The following is a 19979-nucleotide window of genomic DNA, read 5'->3' on the forward strand; positions in this document are numbered from 1 at the left end:
GCGGCAGCGTGTCGGTTAGTGTGTGTTACCCAGAAAGCAGTTGGTCACAATATCGCAACACCAACACCGTGAGTAAAACAATGACTGGGGCAGCCTACTATATAAAGTACTACGGACACTTACATATTCGTAGGTTATGGAACAAATCGCGTCCCGTATCAGTTCAACGAGAGATGCTTCATTGAACAGTCAGTTATAGGACAGTTCCCGTATTTTACGGGATGGGTGGCAACCCTAGTCTTGCCATAACAAAACTAAAGGCTTGTAGCAAACTAAAGAGTTGTATTGCAATGTAAACAGTACCCTGGTATTTTCTTGCCTTTAAAATTCATTTGAACCTTTTGGGCTTCATGGTGTTCGTGACAGAACATAAAGTAATGGTGGAATATTCTCTGCAGTGCCATTTGAAATCATTCATATCATTTAAAGTTTTTACAAAGTATTTTATTAGGATATTCTGACAGGGCAACATCAGGTATCACCCCATAGTAACACATGGTGGTGGCAGCATTATGCTTTAGGAAAGTTTTTCTTCTGCTGAGACAAGAAAGCTGGTCAGGGCTGTTGGTACAATAAATATAGCTAAATTTAGGACAATCCGTGAAGAAATGAACAAACGTGAATCAAAACACCATTTTACTGTATCAATTTATTGCATGTTACAATACAGAAAATAGAAAGTGAAAATGTGTGCTTACAAAAGAAGTTGAAAGAAATAGAAAAGATACATAACTCTGAAATGGAAAGTCAGTCAAAGCGACTGCTTTGCTCCAATGATAAAAACAGCTCATTCACATGTCTCATCAATGGTTCTTTAAAGTGAAGTCATGGTTTAAAATCAAGGTGCGTGTACACAAAGTATTTCAACACTGTGCATGTTCATTCAAGAAGCTTGCCAAGACGAAATGTAAACACATGCCAGCTTGCAACATCAACTCTTAAAATATAAATTCATGTCAACATTTCCAACAGCAATCACTCTAAGAACATAGAAAAATATCACTCAAAGTAGCTTTGCACACCTAACATTTTCCTAAGAGAAAAAAATCAACAGACATTCAATTTTATTTTATACTTTGTGTTAAAGAAACCCCTATTTTGTGACAATCTAAATTAAGTGTCATACTCATAAAATAGGTTTAAACTAGAAGGTGAAACATTTGGGTGAAAGGCAAATATCTTCATGAGTGAAGATATTTGACAATCAGCAGAGATATCTGAAACAAAACTGGTGGAGGAAAAATAAGTTTATGTTCACACAGCTAAACTTAGATTGCACAAAATCAGCATATGGATTTAATATCATACAAAAATTGTCTGAAGCTGTTTAGTGCAACCAGTGGTAAGAAGTCACAGAAGTCGGAGGAAGGACGATCATTACACAATCTTTTTTTACGATGCATTTTAGCTAAAGACCACGCTTACATTCATAGTGGCCGCAGACCATTTTCAAGTTGTAGTTACATTGACAGACACCAGTTGGGTCTTTTCGCTGCTGTCAATCTGCTTTTTTTTCTTTTTTTTAATCTAATATGGCTGAGACCTACTGAATATATTCAAATGGCTTTCAAACCACTGCTGTGCAGTGTGCTGCATTCAGAAAGCAAGAGTGGATAATAGGATTTTAATCTTCAGGTTTTAGCCCCATCCTGTGGAAGACATGCAGGAAAGGTTAATTAGCTCATTAAAAGCCCTCCCTAAGAGAGAAAAGCCGTTTTGCTATAGAAGCACAGGGAGACAGGATCCTTCAATTAACAATTAAAATGCAAAGGATAATAGCTCATAAATAATCACATTAGACTAAAAACGCTCACACTTTATTCCCAGTGTTTCAGGGGCTAACAGATTCCCCCCCCTACTGTAATGCAACACACACACCAGCATACATTGTATGTTTTAAAGGGGAAGGAACAAGCGCTGACCAATTACTGGAAATCCCCAGTTGAACTGGCCGGTGCATAAAACATGTAGGACAAACTGAAACGAACATGTGCCTTTGGAGTTCACAAAAATGTAGTTCTTAGGATTCGTTGCAGTTCACCAATAATCTACAGTGTTTTCTTGTTAGGTTGTTTCTTTCCTGCTTATTATTAATGACTCATTTATTCACATTACCACATCTTGGAAATAAAATGCAGAAATTTTGTCCTGAATCATCGAAAATAGATTCTCCACGTGAGCCAAGCTGATTACCATAGCAACCAGTTTTCTCTGAGTATTGCCACTTTGCACCAAGCATATCAATGTTAGTTGCTTAGTAATGACTAAAACTCATTTTGAGAGTTCCCCTGTTGGCTAGAGTGAATCTTGGTACATTTGAATATTTTCAGGAAATTAATTTATTTCAGTAATTCAACTTAAAGAAAGTTTAACTCATTTATATATTAATTAAAACTGAGTGATATTGAATCAGTATAGCTTAAAACAATTTAACCCCCAAATTTAAATCTCAGAAATATGTTAAACTGCATACGAGCAGTTTAACATAGAACACAGAAGTCATATGAAATATAGGGATGACTGCTGAGTTGACTGTAGTCCAGTAGGCAGTTTTGACCCATTTCTGGTAGGCCACAAAGGGTCATTAACAAAAAATGCTTTTCAATATTAGTTTATATGCATAAGAGAATATAAACTAATAGTTGAGAGGAAGGAAAAAATGTTCAGAAAGTGAGGACTGCATTTCAATTCAGGGTCTCCAGAGGTACCACATAGATGTATCCAAGACCTATTTTACAAGTGTTTCATTGGTGGTGTTAAGTCACTTCTAAACCAGATAACGCCAGAAGCACCTTACCTGGGCTGAGGTGAAAACAGAGGGGCCTGGTTTTCAGGTGAATGGGAAAGGCCTTTTCCCACAGAAAAAAAAAAGTTAATTTTGCATTTCATTTCAAAATGATCACAGTCAGGATGGATTTTGGAAAGATACAGAATCCAAGTTGCTAGAGGTTCAGTGTGACGTTTCCACGGTTGTTGATGGTTTATGAGGCCATGTCATCTGCTGAGTTTTGTTCATAGTGTTTTATGACGTCTAACTGGAACTTTTAGAGCACTGTATGCTTTCTTTTGCTGACAAGTTTCATGGAGATACAGATTTCTAGCTTTTTTTATTGAACCTGCTGTAACCTTTTATTTTTATTAGGTAAAGAAAGTCAATTTTAAAGTTTAAATTATGTGTAAGCCTTAAGCATCTAAATTAACATAAACACTTTTAAAATAATTGACAAATGGTATAGATGAGCATTACTTTTTTCATTTAAATTTAAGGAACAACCATACTTTTTGACAGGTTGCCAGCTCATTCAGATGGATCTGTATTTTGAAAGTGTCTAATTCTTGAGAAAGCAGCAGCTTCCTATCTCTAACAAAGAAGTAGTTTGACAGGATATAGGCTCTCAGCAAGTCACCTTATATTTCTCACCATTTCTTCGGTGTGAGCTATTGATAAATATGCAGCAGCTTCTCTTTATGTTAATGTGGAAGGCCAATTTTGAAGGTGCATATAAATATTTATCGTGAGAACGTTGTGAAATGCCAAGCTGCCGCATGTGTACATGACACTAAGGGGGGCTGGGGACGCATCATTATATTCCTCAATGTATTCCTTGTAAAATGTAAGAACCCACACAAAGGAAGATTTGGTTAAATCTGAGCTGAAAGGTTCTGTGTATTAACAAAGGTATTTACAGTACACCTCTACACACCACTCTAATTTACAAAATTAGACACGGACGTGTCAATTGTGTCTTGATCAATTTTCACAGGAACGCCACAGGGCCTTTTACGGTCAAACTTCTTTTAAAACTAGATCAGATGATTTCTGGTAAATTCAAAAGAACACACCATCAGATTCTTCTGTGGTTTCAGCACATCTTGTGACGTTAGCAACTACGCTCCGGCTCCATTCATAGAAAGGTCATAGACACATCCATTCATATGTGAAGCACAAGAAAACCCAGGGAGATATTACAATCTCCTTGACTCTTGAAATAGTGAAAATATTTTTAGCATATCAAATTTACAGAAAAGTAGAAAGAGTGAAATAAAAAAAAATAAAAAACCCAAACAAAAGCATAAAATGTACATTCACTCCAAAAACCAATGAAGTTTCTTAAATCAGCTCTTCACCCCCTAACCCGCCGTCAGATGATGGTGACGCTGGCTGAGGCCTGAGCACTCTCCTCGTGGGCGTGGCTCTTCAGCAGGTCTTTCATGAACTGCTCCAAAGCATCAAAGTAGCCCTGACACTGCCACGTGTCGTTGTGCGTGCCCTCTGGAAAGATGGCCAGCCGCTTAGTCCGTGCAAGGGACAGCTCGTACAGTTGTTTCATCATAACCGGTGGGATGAGTTGGTCCGACAGACCCGACACAAACAGCGAAGGCATGCGGCACAGCGCCACCTGTCTGTAGGACAGGAACTGATTCTTATAGCACCAGAAGGGCAGCAGGCGCATTGGCAAGAACGAGAAGAGAGTTGCAGCCATGTGAGGGATGCTGAGAAAGGTGTTTTCAACGATGATGGCCGCTATGCGGTGAGGGTTCACTGACGCAAGACGCACAGCTACAGCGCCTCCTAATGAGCGACCAAAGAGTACCACTTTTGTTTTGTCCAGGTCGGGGCGTGTCATGACATAGTCCAAGGTTGCTTCGGCATCCAGGTACAGCCCATCTTCACATGGCTCTCCCTCGCTTTTTCCGTAGCCACGGTAATCCACCAGCACCACATTTGCTTTCAGATTGATCAGCATTAGAAGTGCGTTTGGCACTCTGTGACCAATATTACCTGCATTGCCGTGGAAATAAAGGATTGTAGGAGGAGCAGAGGAAGTGGGGCTGCTCTGATTGGTGGATGTGACGCCAGAAGCAGAATCTCCTCCTGTGTAACGAAGGAGGATGAGGTTGAGCTTCACACCGTCCTTGGTGCGAATATACACATTCTCGTGCAGGATTCCTGCTGGCATGGGAACATACAGGCGAGAGGAGGAAGGTTGGTCGGGAAAGTAGAGAAGAACATCCTGAAATTTGTAGAGGATGCCGGCTACAGATGCGAGGATGAGAGCGAGGAGGAAAAAACCTCCATACAGGTGGAAAGTGAGGATGAGAGCCAAAAGTGAAACTCGGCAGGCACCCCAGGACCAGGATACTAGAGTCAGGGTGCACCGCTCCATCGCCCCCCACAGTCTCCAGGGCTTCTCCATGGCCGCACACGAGCTGGGTCAGAAAATACACAATCTGCAAATAGAAAAAGTCCATGAGAATCAGAAGAGGGAAAAACAATTGTTGAAATCTGTAAAGACTAAAAATGCAAAAAACACACAATTTCTCTTTCAAAAAAATATTGCATATAAAGTAATAGGCATGGCAATGAATATGCTTATTATTTCTGGTAAGATAAATTTGAAAAGAAACACATAAATGTACTTATGTAATGTTTTCTCAAAATATTAAATATAATTTTAAGATCAGAATTACACTCAAAAATATTAAACCTTAGAGAACACCTTTAAAACTTAAAATCTAAAAATAATAAAATAAGAGCTGCATGATGTGCCATATCACAAACAGTATCTGGATATTATGAAGAAAAAGGACAGGAAAACATAAAATGTGAGTTACGCATAATCAATATTATCATTGCACATGGTGTTGTGCAGCCTAAAATAACATGCATGGGAAATTAGGTCAAATTAATAACCTCAAAAAAAACAAAAAAAAAACTTGGATGCTTATCAAACTGAAATTTAATCAAATATGAAAGAAACAGGCACCTAAAAATAACATCAGGGAGTCATAAAAAACAAACAAGAAAAACCAAAGGGCACATTTTGTATAATACCACTATAAACATAGAGGACTGATGTATTATGTTAAATCTACATCTGTCTTGGTGTAATATGTTTAAATGTTTGCCAATCCATAGGAAACAAACATAACATACAATAAATAACGTAATGATAAAATTAATATGATGCTTATTGGATTGGGAAATGATACAGAGCAAACTACATCTCCTTATCTATTACAGGGAGAGTCCCTGTATGAGATAATTTTTTTAAATAAAAAAATTTGGCATTTAAGCAATTTAAAACTCGGCCATTTTGACAAAATATAACATCAGCATTCTGAGACATAATAATACAAGAACGAAAAATGACTGAGCCCCACCCACAATGAAGAAATTGTACAAGCTACTGTTAACCTGGGAAACCGTGATGAAGGCATACTGCGGTTGGATGTCTTCAGAGGTAGCTGTGCCGCTATGCACATAACGTCAAACGGCAACCTAACTCATTGTAAGTCGTGTTTTTAGTCTTTCACAAGGAACTCCCAAATCGATAAAGAAGATACTTCCAGTAAATGTGAACTAAACCCCGTCAGAAATGTAACCATAAATGCAGACGAGTTAGCTGAGTGCCAAGAATGCTAACCAACTAAGCTATCTTTGGCAGCCACTGGCTGTTAGCACGGCTGGATGTAGCTTTTGAAGCTAGCTACCTAGCTGTCATCAAAGGGTGGACTAAGTAGCCAGCTACTCACCCTTCTCTCATTTTTAGCGTCTCAGCTGGATGGATTGATTACAAAATAACGACACAAAGACGGCGAAGTAACTGTCATTCAGCTTTAGATCGGTTCACGAGTTTATAATTAATGCAGAAAGACAACTGAATGACACCTACTACCGGTAGAGATAGCTACACAGGTTAGCATTACTGGCGCAACCCCTATTCAGTTCCGTGTATGAAATTCAGTCCGTAAAGGTGTTCCGGAAGATATGTGATCGGTTTCCATTTAGAAATGCATAATTGGCGTTATCGCAGATGACAACCTTGACAAAAACTGATATAACACAATATTAAATGGTGGAGTTTAGAAAAATGTTGAAGAAATAAAAGCATGCAATTAACAATATGTGTACTTCTGTCTGTCTGTACTTCTCAAACTTTATCCACCAGATGTCGCTCTTGGAGAGAATATGTATTTCGAATATTTCTATCTCTGTCTGTCCATCCGTCCGTCCATGTTTCGATTCCTTTTGATTGTATACTTCCACATTGTGTGTGTTCTACATATTCCTTGTACAGATCTTTCACAGATCATTTTCCTACATAGCCATAATTATAACTGCATAGTTTATTTAGGATACCCCATCCATTTATAATTTATTCCTGCTTGTACAGTTTTCCACTTATATTTTGTCAGTGCTGCACATTTTCACGTTTCAGTTGCCATTACTTTTCCAATTGTCTATATTTCGTGTGTTTCCCTTTACATGTTGCTGCAGACACAGTAAAAATGAATCTATTCTGTTGTATTCTTGTCTGAAGAGTACGCTGTGTTTACACAAATATGACAAAAACAGCTAAGGCGGGTTTATTGAAGTTTTTCCCACTTCTTAGGCTGCTCCTTGGTTTTGTTGTGATTTACATCTTAACACATTGTGTCACCTTGAAGTAGTCAGACTGATTTCATAAATTAGCACAGCTGTTGGCTAATCAGCCAAGTTTTCTTGATTTAATTCTACAGTGACACGGAGGACAACATCGTAACCATGGATAGGCCAAAATTTGCAACAAACGTTATATGTAGTTTTATCATTGTGAAGCTTCTAGTTTGTGCATTCACATCTGGGAGGGGAAATGTAAACACGTGAAAGCAACCTATGACTCACTAGCTGCAAGTGAGATATGCATCATTTTCAGATATTTCTTGAAGTGTAATCACACATATGACGCAGTGGATTATATACTATATACAGAGTAACAACACTGGCAGGTCACCTTTTTACAATTTCTAGTTCTTCAAATTATTTTGAATTTGATGCCTGCAATATGTTCTGGGGAGGATGGGGTAAGTTTTGTCACTTTGTGAACAACAGTGTGACCAAAAGTTTAAAAACAACATTTCCCAATGTCCAATTTTAAATAATTTAGGGATTTCATCGTCTCCAGTCCATATTACCATCAAAATATTCAGAGAATCTGGAGAAATCTTTGCAAGTAAGCGACAAGGCCAAAAATCAACATTGAATGCCCTGACCTTCGATCCCTCGGGAGTCACTTCAGTGTCACCATTGTCAGTGAACATTGCTACATCAACAAGTGCAAGTCAGAACTCCTCAATGAAAAGTGAAAGCCATGTATCAACAACACCCAGAAATGCTGTTGGCTTCTCTGGGCCCAAGTTAATCTGAGATCGACTGACACAAAATGGAAAAGTGTCCTGTGGTCTGACAAGTCCACATTTCAAATAATAATAATAAAAAAAAAAATCATGGGTGCCATATTCTACAGGCCAAAGAGGAGAAGGGCTGTCCAGACTGTCTTATCTGGACAGTGATTGTACAGGAATGTGTTAGTGCCCATGGCTGGAAGTAGGCAAGAAATCCACTGTGGTCAGAAGGAGATGGACATTAGGTGTGATGCTATCAGATGTTATTCCAAATACCTTGCTTGTAACAAGTGATGAATTACCACTGAACTAGTTTCTGTCTATTCTGCTCTAATCTTTGCCATCAACAGGACACTTTTGTCCACACAGCTGCTGCTCACTGGGCATTTTCTCTTTGTTTTCCTTTTTTTTTCATTCCCTGTAAATTCAAGAGATGACTGAGTGTGAAAATTCCAGATCAGCTGTTTTTCCAAGTAATCAGATCTGCCAGTCTGGCACCAACGATCATGCTGGATTCAAAAGTCACATTAATACCATTTCTTTCCCTTTCAGATGCTTGGGTTTAAGCTTCACCAAGTTGCCTTTATCACATGTTGCTGTGATTGGCTGATTCCCCAACCGAGTTAACAAGCACGGGAACATGGACACCTAAAAAAGTGCCTGGTGAGTTTAAAAACTACACACTATTGTACTATTAAAAATGTATTAACCTAGAAAAATATTTAATTTTAGAAAATACTTGCAGATCATGCTCCCACATTTCTTCTAATTCTTTAAATTTTTTTTTTAAAATGTAACTTTAATTTTAATAGATAGTTCCTTCCTCTTTGCATTGCCTCTACATCACAGTTGCAATTAGAATGACTTACCTTGGAAACACAGGATTAAGAGCTAAAAGTGAGGGACAGGGGTAAAATAGGATTTAACCTTACTTTGCCATTTTGGAATGCAAACATATGTGCTATTTAGATTAGAAGTTAAATACAAAAATCTGCTATTGAGCTATGGCATCATTTTGTAGCCAGTAGCCTTGCGCAGTAAGGAGCATTTTTTTTTATTCATATAAATGCAGTAAACTGTATAGTGCAACATGTATCCACACACACACGCACACACACATACTCATACTTGTCTCTTTGAATTATAGGCTGTGCTGCATTCTGATGGACTTGGTTTATAAGAGACTGACAGCTGGCAACTTCACTCTTTCTTACCTATGACTCAATTACCTTTGACATGGCAGTCAAAACATCTATTACGCACACACGTACACACCGACAATCTTCCACACAACCCCTCTCTGTGACTGCACTCCAGATCCCATGGCTCAATTACTTGAAATATAGCACCAAACAGCTGGAGGGCTTTAGCTCAATAACACAGCGTCAGAGCAGCTATATGACGGGGAGTCATTGTGATGACCTGGCAGGGAATATGCTACCACCAGGCTGACGGAAATACTTATCATTCACCTCACAGCGTGCTACCAGTGGCCACCCAGGGACGAAGTAGACATTCCAAAAGGCAGCCATGTCTCCCTTTGATTATGTTAAAGGTTGAACCTGAACTACTGCTGGAGCGCTGATGTTTCAGTTTTGTCACAAGTGTTTTATGACCGATGCAGTGACGTTATTGCTGTTTATCATTCTTGCAGTCGTTGCCCCTTTTTTTTGTTCTGGTTATGGTTATCTGAATTAAGTCATTATTATGACCAGTAGAATGTGAATACAATGTCATACCAAAGGTGATGTTAATATCTATGGCTACAATTCAGATATCTTGTCACCTTGGAGACAAAGCATTGATCTGAGTCAGAAAGGACGGGTACGCTGTGGCAACTTACTTTAAACACTTAAGAGACTGCAACTGTTGCCATTACATTATTTTCCACTTTAACTCTGAAGACATTTCCTCTTAACTCGTTGAGAATTTATTGTAATATAGTTAAAGACAACCTTAATTTGGAGTTCACTTTTTTTTTTTAGCAATGTGTATTAAAGGTAGAGCGAAAGGAAGCTACCCTTACTTGGCACTATGTCCATGCGAAGCATGACCTACACAGTGTGACTGCCAGGAATAAATTAACTGGAAATTGCTGGATGTCTAAAGCAGCAATTAGGCAGCAGTGCTATGGCAGAGGAAGTAAATGTTTATTAAAGGCTACATTTCCCCCATTTCCCTTGCAGTAAGCCTTCTGTTGCATCTATGATGATATCTATCACTTTAATTGGCCGTCCTACAGTTTTGTGTCTTCATATGTTTATCCTGCGTGAAATATGGCAATCATCTTGCAATATCCAGGGTAATTACATGGGAACTGGGCATACTAATTGGATCGGACTGTAACATGAGGCTTTTGTGTAAAGATGGGAGACTTATAATAGACACCTGGTTGCTTTACATGCAGAAAATTCAAGTATTCTGAGAAAATTAGGCCATTTTAATGAACGTAATCACATCTTAAGCATCTTTACAGTATGGATAATGTTAAACTGGTCATTATCCATCTTCTGGTATTTTATGTGCACTTTTTATCCTTTCCTGCCAGTAATCAAAAACAGCTGCCTATTTAATGGCTGTAAATTTGGCAGAAAGCTTTTGTCAGGAGACATTTTATCTAACTTTGCATGAAGATTGAAAGCAAAGTCAGTTGCTAGTTTGGCCCCAACTGATCTAGCAACTGTGTGCTAAAACCTCTGAGGTTACTAATAGTCCTTTTGAACTCAAGCACTCAAATCTCTAAACTGTGGCATCTCTTCTAATTCCCTTGCTGTAAATATTTCATGCAATTAGTATGCTATATTCGTTGTTGCACACACACACACACACACACACATATATATATATATATATATATATATATATATATATATATACTTTTTTTTCCATTGCTGAAATGAGTATAGTTCAGAACATAAACCACAAACCAGGAAAGGTTACGCAACTTTTATTAACAAATCACATAACGTACAAGATGGACAGCAAGTGCATCAAAAATCAGATTCATAATACGTAGCACACATACTCACTATTTTAGTAACTTGGTATTACACAGGCGAGCTTCATTTCTTCATGCTTAGATGTAGTTAAATTAGATGCATAATCATACATCGGAAGTGTAAAGTATTAATAAAATAAACAAGTTACATGTTTTAAAGTAAATCTCCTGCATAGGTAAGGTTAGGTAGGACACATACCTCTAGTAATTAGCAATCCATCTTTGATGTTTTAGTGGTTATAGAAATCAGTATTGTTTGGAACTGAAAAATGCAATTACCTCACATTTGCACTTAAGTGCAGCAATTGAGATAATATGTATTTTCCAGCACTCACTAACCACCACCTATCATTAGACTCAGTCTTAACCTCAGTTACCGTACCATGCTTCGTTTGTCGACTTGCATGGAACTCTTCATCTTGGGAAGAAAACTACAAACGTCCACCTTTACAATGCACATTCTCCATTTAACAGAGGCACAGCCATAAACTAACACTATAGCAGAAGTTCAGCATCAACAGCTGTCATTGGACTATTTGTGAAACCGTATGCAAAGACTCACAGAGTACTGAAGCCGTACTCTTTGAAAAATGCTGTCACATTCACGTAAAGTCAAAGGTACAAAACGATGAGGTTGATATTAGGGCACAACGGTTCACAAAGGATATCCCTATCCACTCAAAGAGTAAATTCACTCAATTTAGAGGAAGCTTAGTCACTTTGTGAAGGTCAGTTAGACAATGTGTGGTTATTTGAGTTGCTTTGGAAGATCTCTTCTGACACCGCTGATTCCAGAGGACATGTAGAGTCTGGTCTCCAGTAGAAACGGAAGGGTTGTGGTCCGGATTAAAGGTTACTGTTTCATCCGGTGAGGACTGAAAGGTCATCTTTCATTTCTCATTTAATAAGTAGATGTGTTTGTGCTGAGGAGTGTGGGTTCCAAGGTCTGGGTGTGTTGGTATACAGTCCATGTACTGAAATTGAAGATGGGCTGAAAAGCCAAAACTGAGTACTCTTGTACAATTAAAGATGCAAATGTAATGAAAGATAAATTTGGGTGTATTTTCAATGTGAACCAGAAGAAAGGAAGGAACTCATAAAAGTAGTAGCAAGATGTCATGATTTGTCAGTGTGTCAGCAAACCATGCTGACATACGTGACTTGCTTGAAAAGCACATATGGTGGCTATCTACTGGCATATTTTAGTCACTCCAGCCTTATCAAATAGAAATTCACTTAATTGTCTCAATCGGATCTTTAGTTTCCACCAGATTGTAAGAAGCCACTCTCCAGTGGGTAATATTTCTTTGTAAGATGTGAACGACTTTCTTTTTTGTGGTTCATTTACTAAAAAATAAATGATTAAAGATGGGACACTCTACTGAACACCTCAAGCGACTATTCTGCATTAACCAATTTTAGAATTGGGTTTTGAAGCACTGTTCAGAAAAAACGAGCTCTACAAGACAGAGATGGATATAATACAAATCTCTTGTAGAGATGAGATGAGAAGCATAGTGACAAGTTTGTTTCGCACCAAAGGGCAGAAATGTGTAAAATGTCTTCTTGTTTTTATGGTGAGCTTAAGACCCAATTTAAGTTTGAAAAGTTTTTATTATACAAGAATCAGGTCCAAGGTCAGCTGACTTTAGGTTATCCAACTGTACATGTCATAGAGCGGTGTAGTTGATGGTGAGGAGATGAACGCAGAGACCCAGGTATGAAGTTAATGATGGTTTAATGATAAGATGAGGCTCGAAACAGTCCAAGGCAGGCAGCACGGCAGGAACAAGCACGCAGCTAGATACCGGTAGCAACTGTCAAAACGGACTAGACGGAAACAAACACAAACCAGGACTTAACAGTTCTACTGGTGAGTAAGAACCACAATGAGACGTAGACAAACAACGACAAGGACCCGACGAGGAACACAGACAACAGGAGGGTTTAAATACACACGGGGTAATCAGGGGAATGGGACACACCTGGGGAGCAATCAACGGGGAGGACAGGACAGAGACTCACAGGAACACAGGACTGAACACAGAGAAACTCAAAAATAAACACACAGAAACACGGAACCTAACAGTACAAAACTGGAATATTTCCTGAAGATGAAAGTGGAGAAATAGGAAAGGAAAAGGGGGAAAAAAAAACATGTACTTGTGTAGAAGGGCTTTATGGGGCAAAAGGAAAGTCCCTGCCATTTACCTTTCCTTTACACACTTAGTAAAATGGTTTTAAAATACATTAAAAATGTCACTGGACTATTTAAAAAGCTTTTAATGCCAGATGGATGAAGAATGTAAGGAAATGCCTTGAAAAATCATCCAAATATTTAAGAATTTATTGGCTCATGTTCTTGAGATGCAGTGAACTTTGCTTGCAGGGTTGTTACAGTATTAAAATGTCAAACTCGATATCGATGCCAACAAACATATTTGTTTGATACTGTTGCAACATATTCTGAAGAAAAATATGTATTTCTATTTCAAAACAAAAAAATATGATTATGTACAATGTGACGAAATGCGCAAAACCAACAACTGGGAGCCAATTCAGCCCATGTTTAAATAATATATAATTTAAAAGTGTAAATTCTGTATCTCAAAGATTAATAAACAAGGTAGAACTTTGAATAAATCGTGTTATCCTTTTTGGAAGGGTATACTTTTGATTCAGTTGTGCAATTATTTTATTTAATTGTATTATAATTGCTTATCTTTAGCGGGCCACTGTGTGATTCCATTTGCCTGTCAATTTGCCATTGACATCATTAACTTTTAATATTGAGGGACAAATTAAATATTACTCTATAAAATAATAGATAAAATGGTTTTGGTGCATGCAAAACATATTTTTAAATGGTGGGTTGAGACAGGTTCCTGCTTTTTCTGGTCTAATCGTCAACTTCTGTTTGGCTCCACTATAACCTGTGATATTATGAGTTACATTAACCTCCAATGCCTTTATGACTAAACTGAGGCGTAATGGAAGGGGTGCTGTGGTTTGTTTTATTGCTTCGCTTTAGAAGCTGTTAAAGCCATCACTTGATTAACAGAGCGTGTTCAGGACGGAGGACTGCATGGTCAAAATGGAGAGCTGTAGAGATCAGACCAAAAGAGCACCATCCTCGGGGTGTCCTTGTCTGTGAGGCTAATATTTAGACAGTTAGCATTAGCTTATGTCATCTGGGAGGTTAACTTCTTCACTGCTTCAGATACAGGAGCTTTATCGATTTTTTTTAAGTTGCTCTCAAATATCCGTGTCACTTAGTGTTAGCGCAGGTAGCATGTGGCATCTGACATTTTCTTTCTTTTTGTTTTTTTTTATTTGCCTCAGAGGAAAAGTGCCTCCAAAATGGTTGGGTTTAAATATTCTAGACTTCAGTGATATCCAGGGATAAGCAAGAAATGTTATGTGGTCAGAGATCCACCTTCCTTTATCTTTTAGCCTTTCCTTCTGTAGTAAAACAGAACAACAACTTTGGCTCTGCTAACCGTTAAGTTTATCGCAGTCTCCTCCTCTCATCTTATTACCTTTCTCTACAATGTTCCTCTGTCCTACTCACACAATCGCAGGTACTTACTACCAAGCACCAGCCCCCCCCGCTGCCACCCCGAGGCCCACACAATGAGAACTTAATGAAAAGGTACTTTACACAGGCAGCTTTGCACTGGGGAGACACCTTTAACTGCCACTGGTAATGGCAGGAATTAACAGAGAGCAGCTCGTTCCGGGTCTTCGTGCATGTGTGTGCGTGTGTGCGTGAACATGCACTTCCTGATGACTGTTTGCGATGCTTGCTTAAGTGAGTCATTGAGATTTTGTCCTATATTGCGTGTGCATGTGTTAGTTCACCACCCAGCAATATACAGCAGCGGTTCATCTGGTTGATTTATCTCTCCCAGGCCACTGTGCTCCGGATCCTATCTTGATTACAGTGCATCACTGCAGCCAAAGCCATGGCCCCCCTGCGACCCCATAAATTAGCCCCACTCTGTGATGGGGCCTCTCAAAGTCAGATGATACCAATCCATTTGAGATGATTGATTTAACTACAGACATAACTTCAGCATATCATTTATGCTACCCGGAGTTCGGCCTTCGAATCGAAATTCACAGTGGTGCGATGCATTATAGCTCGGTTGAGAACAGGGGCCGCCAGTGAGAATGGATGTCGTCCCATAAATCACTGTTAACAGGAGGTTTTGATGGTTATGGAAATTGTTCACACCTTGACAGAAAAAGGTAGCCGAGCATACTTGTCTCTTTCTTATTTTCCCATCAGGCTGAAACTGTCTTATGGAGGTAAAACACGGCAACGTTCTTCAATCCTAGTTTTATGCTGAGGCACAGTAGACAGAGACGGCACAGAATTTATCGCTTTTGACCTTTTGCTGAACTTTACTCTGTCTTTGGTAGAAATTTGCAGTCTTGCAGTGAGGAGAGAAGGAAGGGGACATGTCCAAGTGAGGAAAGGAAATGGTCTTCAGATTGACAGTAAAGTTGCGACTAAATGTGTGAGGATGACAGAGCGTCCCTGACATCAAAAGCTTATTTCAAAGATCACATTTGCAGAGCCGCAAATGGGCAGATAATGCAATTTACAGTGACACTACCCTTACATTTAACCCTGTCGTAATGGCATTTGGAGCGGAGAGGGAGAGATAGATATGTAATTGTTGCTAATTGAGTAATTCCTAGGATTTCGCATCGCCCAGAGAAACACAGATGCTGTGATCAGAAGAAGAGAGTGCAACAACTAGGGGTTGGGTGGTGGAGGGGGTTCGATTTGCACGTGGCTCGTAGACTGCAGAGTGTTTCTGCAAAGTCATCTGAGGTCAGTCAGTCACTATGATGAGAGAGATGACGCAGAGCAATGGCTCAGTTCAGAAAATCATCATGCAAGCCTGGACTTTAGATAATGAATAACTCTGAGCTTTGTTTACTAACAGACGAACTGCATGGAAGGCTAGATTACTGCAATGGAGACTACATTCTGGTTTTGATATTAAAGCGTGTAACCACTCCCCATTGGTACTGGAATCTCAGATGTAAAGACAAACAAGCGGTCGATTTCTGCATATTTTGGACATGTTCCTGTTCTAAAACACCTCAATCTGAAGGTTGGATTAACTTCATAGTACACAGTCAAGTTCTGCATGCGGGATGGCAGCCCTTACCGTCTGATTTTGGATACTTCATAATGAAACCACAAAGAGATGGCTCCAACAAATTAGTGAACCTCAATGTGTTTGATCAAGCAATGCGGTATTAAATATAACTGGCCTCTAAGTTGATCAATTTAGAATTTTGTTTGATGTCCTGTGCTGTAAATTGTGACAAATGCATTGACATAAGCAACAAGAAAGAATCATTTCAATGAATTAAAACAGATGTACCCCATGGCCAAGTTTTTGTCTAATTTCTTTTCAGCTTATAGATATGATTTAAACCAACTGTTGAAGATCCTCCTAGGAATGGGTGTCACCAATTAGCTGTGGCTATAAACACTGTGAAGCAGGGATTATATTGTTTTGATCTATGTTTCTTGTATCTTTCTCTATCTAATAAAATGTAAAAAGAAAAAAAATTGTGTCTTGTGCAGTTATACAGGTATATGATGACCCTGTTTTATTATGGCAAGGACATCATATCCATTACAGCACATCTGCTGCATTTGAAGTCTATCGTAGCATATTTTGATGTCATGTCTTATGTTGAATGTAAACACAACTGTGTCGATTTGTAATAAATATAAAACTCTGGACTAGGCACCAGCTTTAAGAATTAGCATACACCACAATTAGCAAAGTGCTCAGTTGCAACAGACATGAAAATAAATTGAAAAAAACGAAAGCGGATTTTGCTTTCTAACTGTAACAACACACCAGCAAGTATCTCATTTAATGAAATTATCCAATGATCTTGTATGTTTGAATGCATTCATTTATTTCAGACTGCAAATACCTTGACATCATGATTGATGAAACACTCTTTTTTTTTAATTTTCATATTTACCAACTGTTAAACCAAAATCAAGGATTGATTTCTTTTTAAGAGCAGAACTTGCTTTTGCTGTCAGAGCCAGTAAACACCTCGCTGCTGCCAGTTTCCTTCCTGTGCTTCTGCCAGCTGTCTGACACTGTTGGACACAGTGCCTTGAGTTTCATAACAGTACGTAAGTCTCCAACACATCAGTGCATGTTGTATATTTTGGCCAGCTGGACATTTTTGTCCATGCACAGATATTTCCGTTACAGACGTTTTATGTCAGTACTTTGGCTAGTCAGAGTTTTGCATTTTCTGCCCCCTTATTCTGGAACGTTCTACAGCAAGACCACAAACTCTGAAATCGAAGCACTGTCTGAGATTTTAAGCACCTTTTTAAGACCCTCAGATAATGGAGACTTGTTGTTGCTTTTAGTGGTTTTGGTATCCGTTGTCTTATTTGTGTTGCATTAGCTTTGTTTTAGTGTTATTTGTGTGAACAGGTTCCACTTGAAAATGAGATTAATTGTGGTCTCAGTGAGGCTAACCTGTACAAATAAAGATTTACAGTAGTCAGATGCTGTTATTTATTTTGTTTGTGATTTTTTTGTTTGTGCTAATTATCTGGGTAAATGGTGACTACATGATAAGACATGATCAGTGGTTGATAAATAGAAACTTTAACTCAACGGCAATCGGGAATTGTAAAAAGCTACTTTCCTAGCCTTCCACATTTCTAACCAAGACTGCTGAAATATGATTTTATTTGCCCATTACCTGTCTTAGAACTCCACAAAATATGTTTCCTTTTCAAAATGTTTTAATTACAGAAATGTAGGAAGAAAATGAAAAAAAAAAAGACAGAATAAGACAAAACCTTGTCAGTGGTGAAGTTGTCGTCTCAGAGAATCGTGGGTTCAAATCTTGACTCTTTGAAATTTCAATGTTGTTTCCTTTCTCTTTGCATTGTAGCAGTGATGGGCTACAAACTGCTCACTTCCCAAACGTCATCCTAACATATGCTAGGTAGTTACATGAATATTGAGAGTTTGACTCCTGAAAGATTAAAGGTGGAATAATTTCTGCTCTAGAAACTCATAATGCTATTCATATTCCATGTTATCCAGGATTTAACTCCACTTCTGTCTCTTCAAAGGCTGAAATATGCTTTTTTTTTTTGGTACTTTTTTTGTTGGATCCAGGGGACAACATCTCTCTTTCATCAGACTGCGCTTTTTTCTGACAGCACAGATTAGTGAGAGGGAAATGCATTTAGAGATGTCAGGCTCATTATCTGCTGCTCACACTGAGGCTTAGCCGTGCTTTTGCAACAATAAATGGTTCATCCAAGGTCTTCTATGTTTTTTTTTTTTTGTTTTTTTCTCCAACGCATTTAGCTAATAAAAAATTATGTACACTCACAGCACACAATGGATATTGAATTCAAACGATGCCAGCAGGTCTGTGCAGGTGAGGAGGACCAGCTAGTTTAAATCGGTTTGATTTTAGTCAAGTTAATCTGTATTGAATCTCAACAGAAAAAGCGAGCAGGTGAGAAAGAATTCGGAAACGGAGAACAAAAGAGGTACACCGGGTCCAGCTTGAGTTGCTGTTGACAGGCTTGGTGACATAAACAATTTGGGAGGGCCTGAGCTTTCTCAGCTGGAGTGCAGAGCCTGAGTATTAGCCCTGCAGCTCATGTAAACTCTGCCTTCTGTTGTTTACTCTCAGGCTGACAACGAGTTTAGGATGTTTTCTGAAATGTGTACAGATACCAAACAAATCTGCTTTGCTTCATTGTGAAAGCTTCTGTGAATGGCAAAAACGTTCTTTAAGGTGTTCCTTGTTGTTAAATTATGTTTGCCTGAGTTAAAGGATGCTAAACGTATTACAGCTGTCTTCATGTCATTTCATTTCTGCACCTTTATTTAAGAGTAAACTTGAGGTAACTTAGCAAAATAACTTAAATTTAAGGAAGCCTGGTAAAGAATGATATGAAATTTCACCCAAAGGTAAAGTGTTTTCATGTCGTATGTCTAGTATATGAACAGATAACAGCATCACATAAAACGTGCCTGTCAAAAAGGGGCTGATATGAGTATGAAACGGGTTGAAAAGTTAAACAATCCCAGATGGGTGCCATCTTCTATGCAGCAAGAGAAATGATACATTTCAATTCAAACAAACTTTGCCAAAAAAACAAAACAAAACAAAAAAAAAAAAAAAAACCTTTGTAATCTGCCGTGACATATACAAAAACAAAAACATAATGGAGAAATAGTAACATGAACAGCAATGTGGAGTAATGCAGAAATAGTTTCTGACGGTACTTTATTATGCCCGATCTCAAAGAATTACAAAATAATTATAGAATAATAATCTAATCAAAAATCTGAAAGTGAGGAGCAGGTAGAAGTACATAAAAACAAGATAAAAATAAATAAATAAATAAGTAAAATAAAGCGATCAACTTAATAGTTTTACAAGGAGGAACAGGAGATTTTTGTGTGAGGATCATTCTGCAGGAAAACTAATAAGTGTTTACACTATTCCCCTCTCATATTTGGATTACAGTGGCAATTCATAGAGTACAGAGTAGGAGATCCACAAGACCTGCGTAGATTCCTGATCTTCACCAATTCAAATTACACCAATTGAAGTCTTAGAGCCAAACTCTATCTAGTTGTATTTTCTATTGCCCTTAATCTACTATTAAACTTAAAATATTAATAATAAACTCATAGTGTTGAAAGATGGTTCCGCACTAAGTGCTTTCGACCTGGTCTTTGTATCCTGTAGGTTACACACTTATAAGCTG

The 19979-nt window shown here is 38.3% G+C and overlaps 1 protein-coding gene across 1 annotated transcript; it reads right to left on the reverse strand.

Annotated features, from left to right (window-relative positions):
- Positions 1-1795: 1795 nt before the first annotated feature.
- abhd13 (abhydrolase domain containing 13) lies at positions 1796-6744 on the reverse strand. Its single transcript, XM_015002980.2, has 2 exons — positions 6538-6744; positions 1796-5232 (listed from the first exon to the last, which is right to left on the reverse strand). The coding sequence occupies exon 2, from the start codon at positions 5196-5198 to the stop codon at positions 4143-4145; it is 1056 nt and encodes a 351-aa protein (XP_014858466.2). The 5' UTR covers positions 5199-5232; positions 6538-6744; the 3' UTR covers positions 1796-4142.
- Between the last annotated feature and the right edge of the window lie 13235 nt (positions 6745-19979).

The sequence above is a fragment of the Poecilia mexicana genome, unplaced genomic scaffold (assembly GCF_051168715.1).
Source record: "Poecilia mexicana isolate PSO_F unplaced genomic scaffold, ASM5116871v1 scaffold_2, whole genome shotgun sequence".
NCBI classification, from domain to species: Eukaryota; Metazoa; Chordata; class Actinopteri; order Cyprinodontiformes; family Poeciliidae; genus Poecilia; species Poecilia mexicana.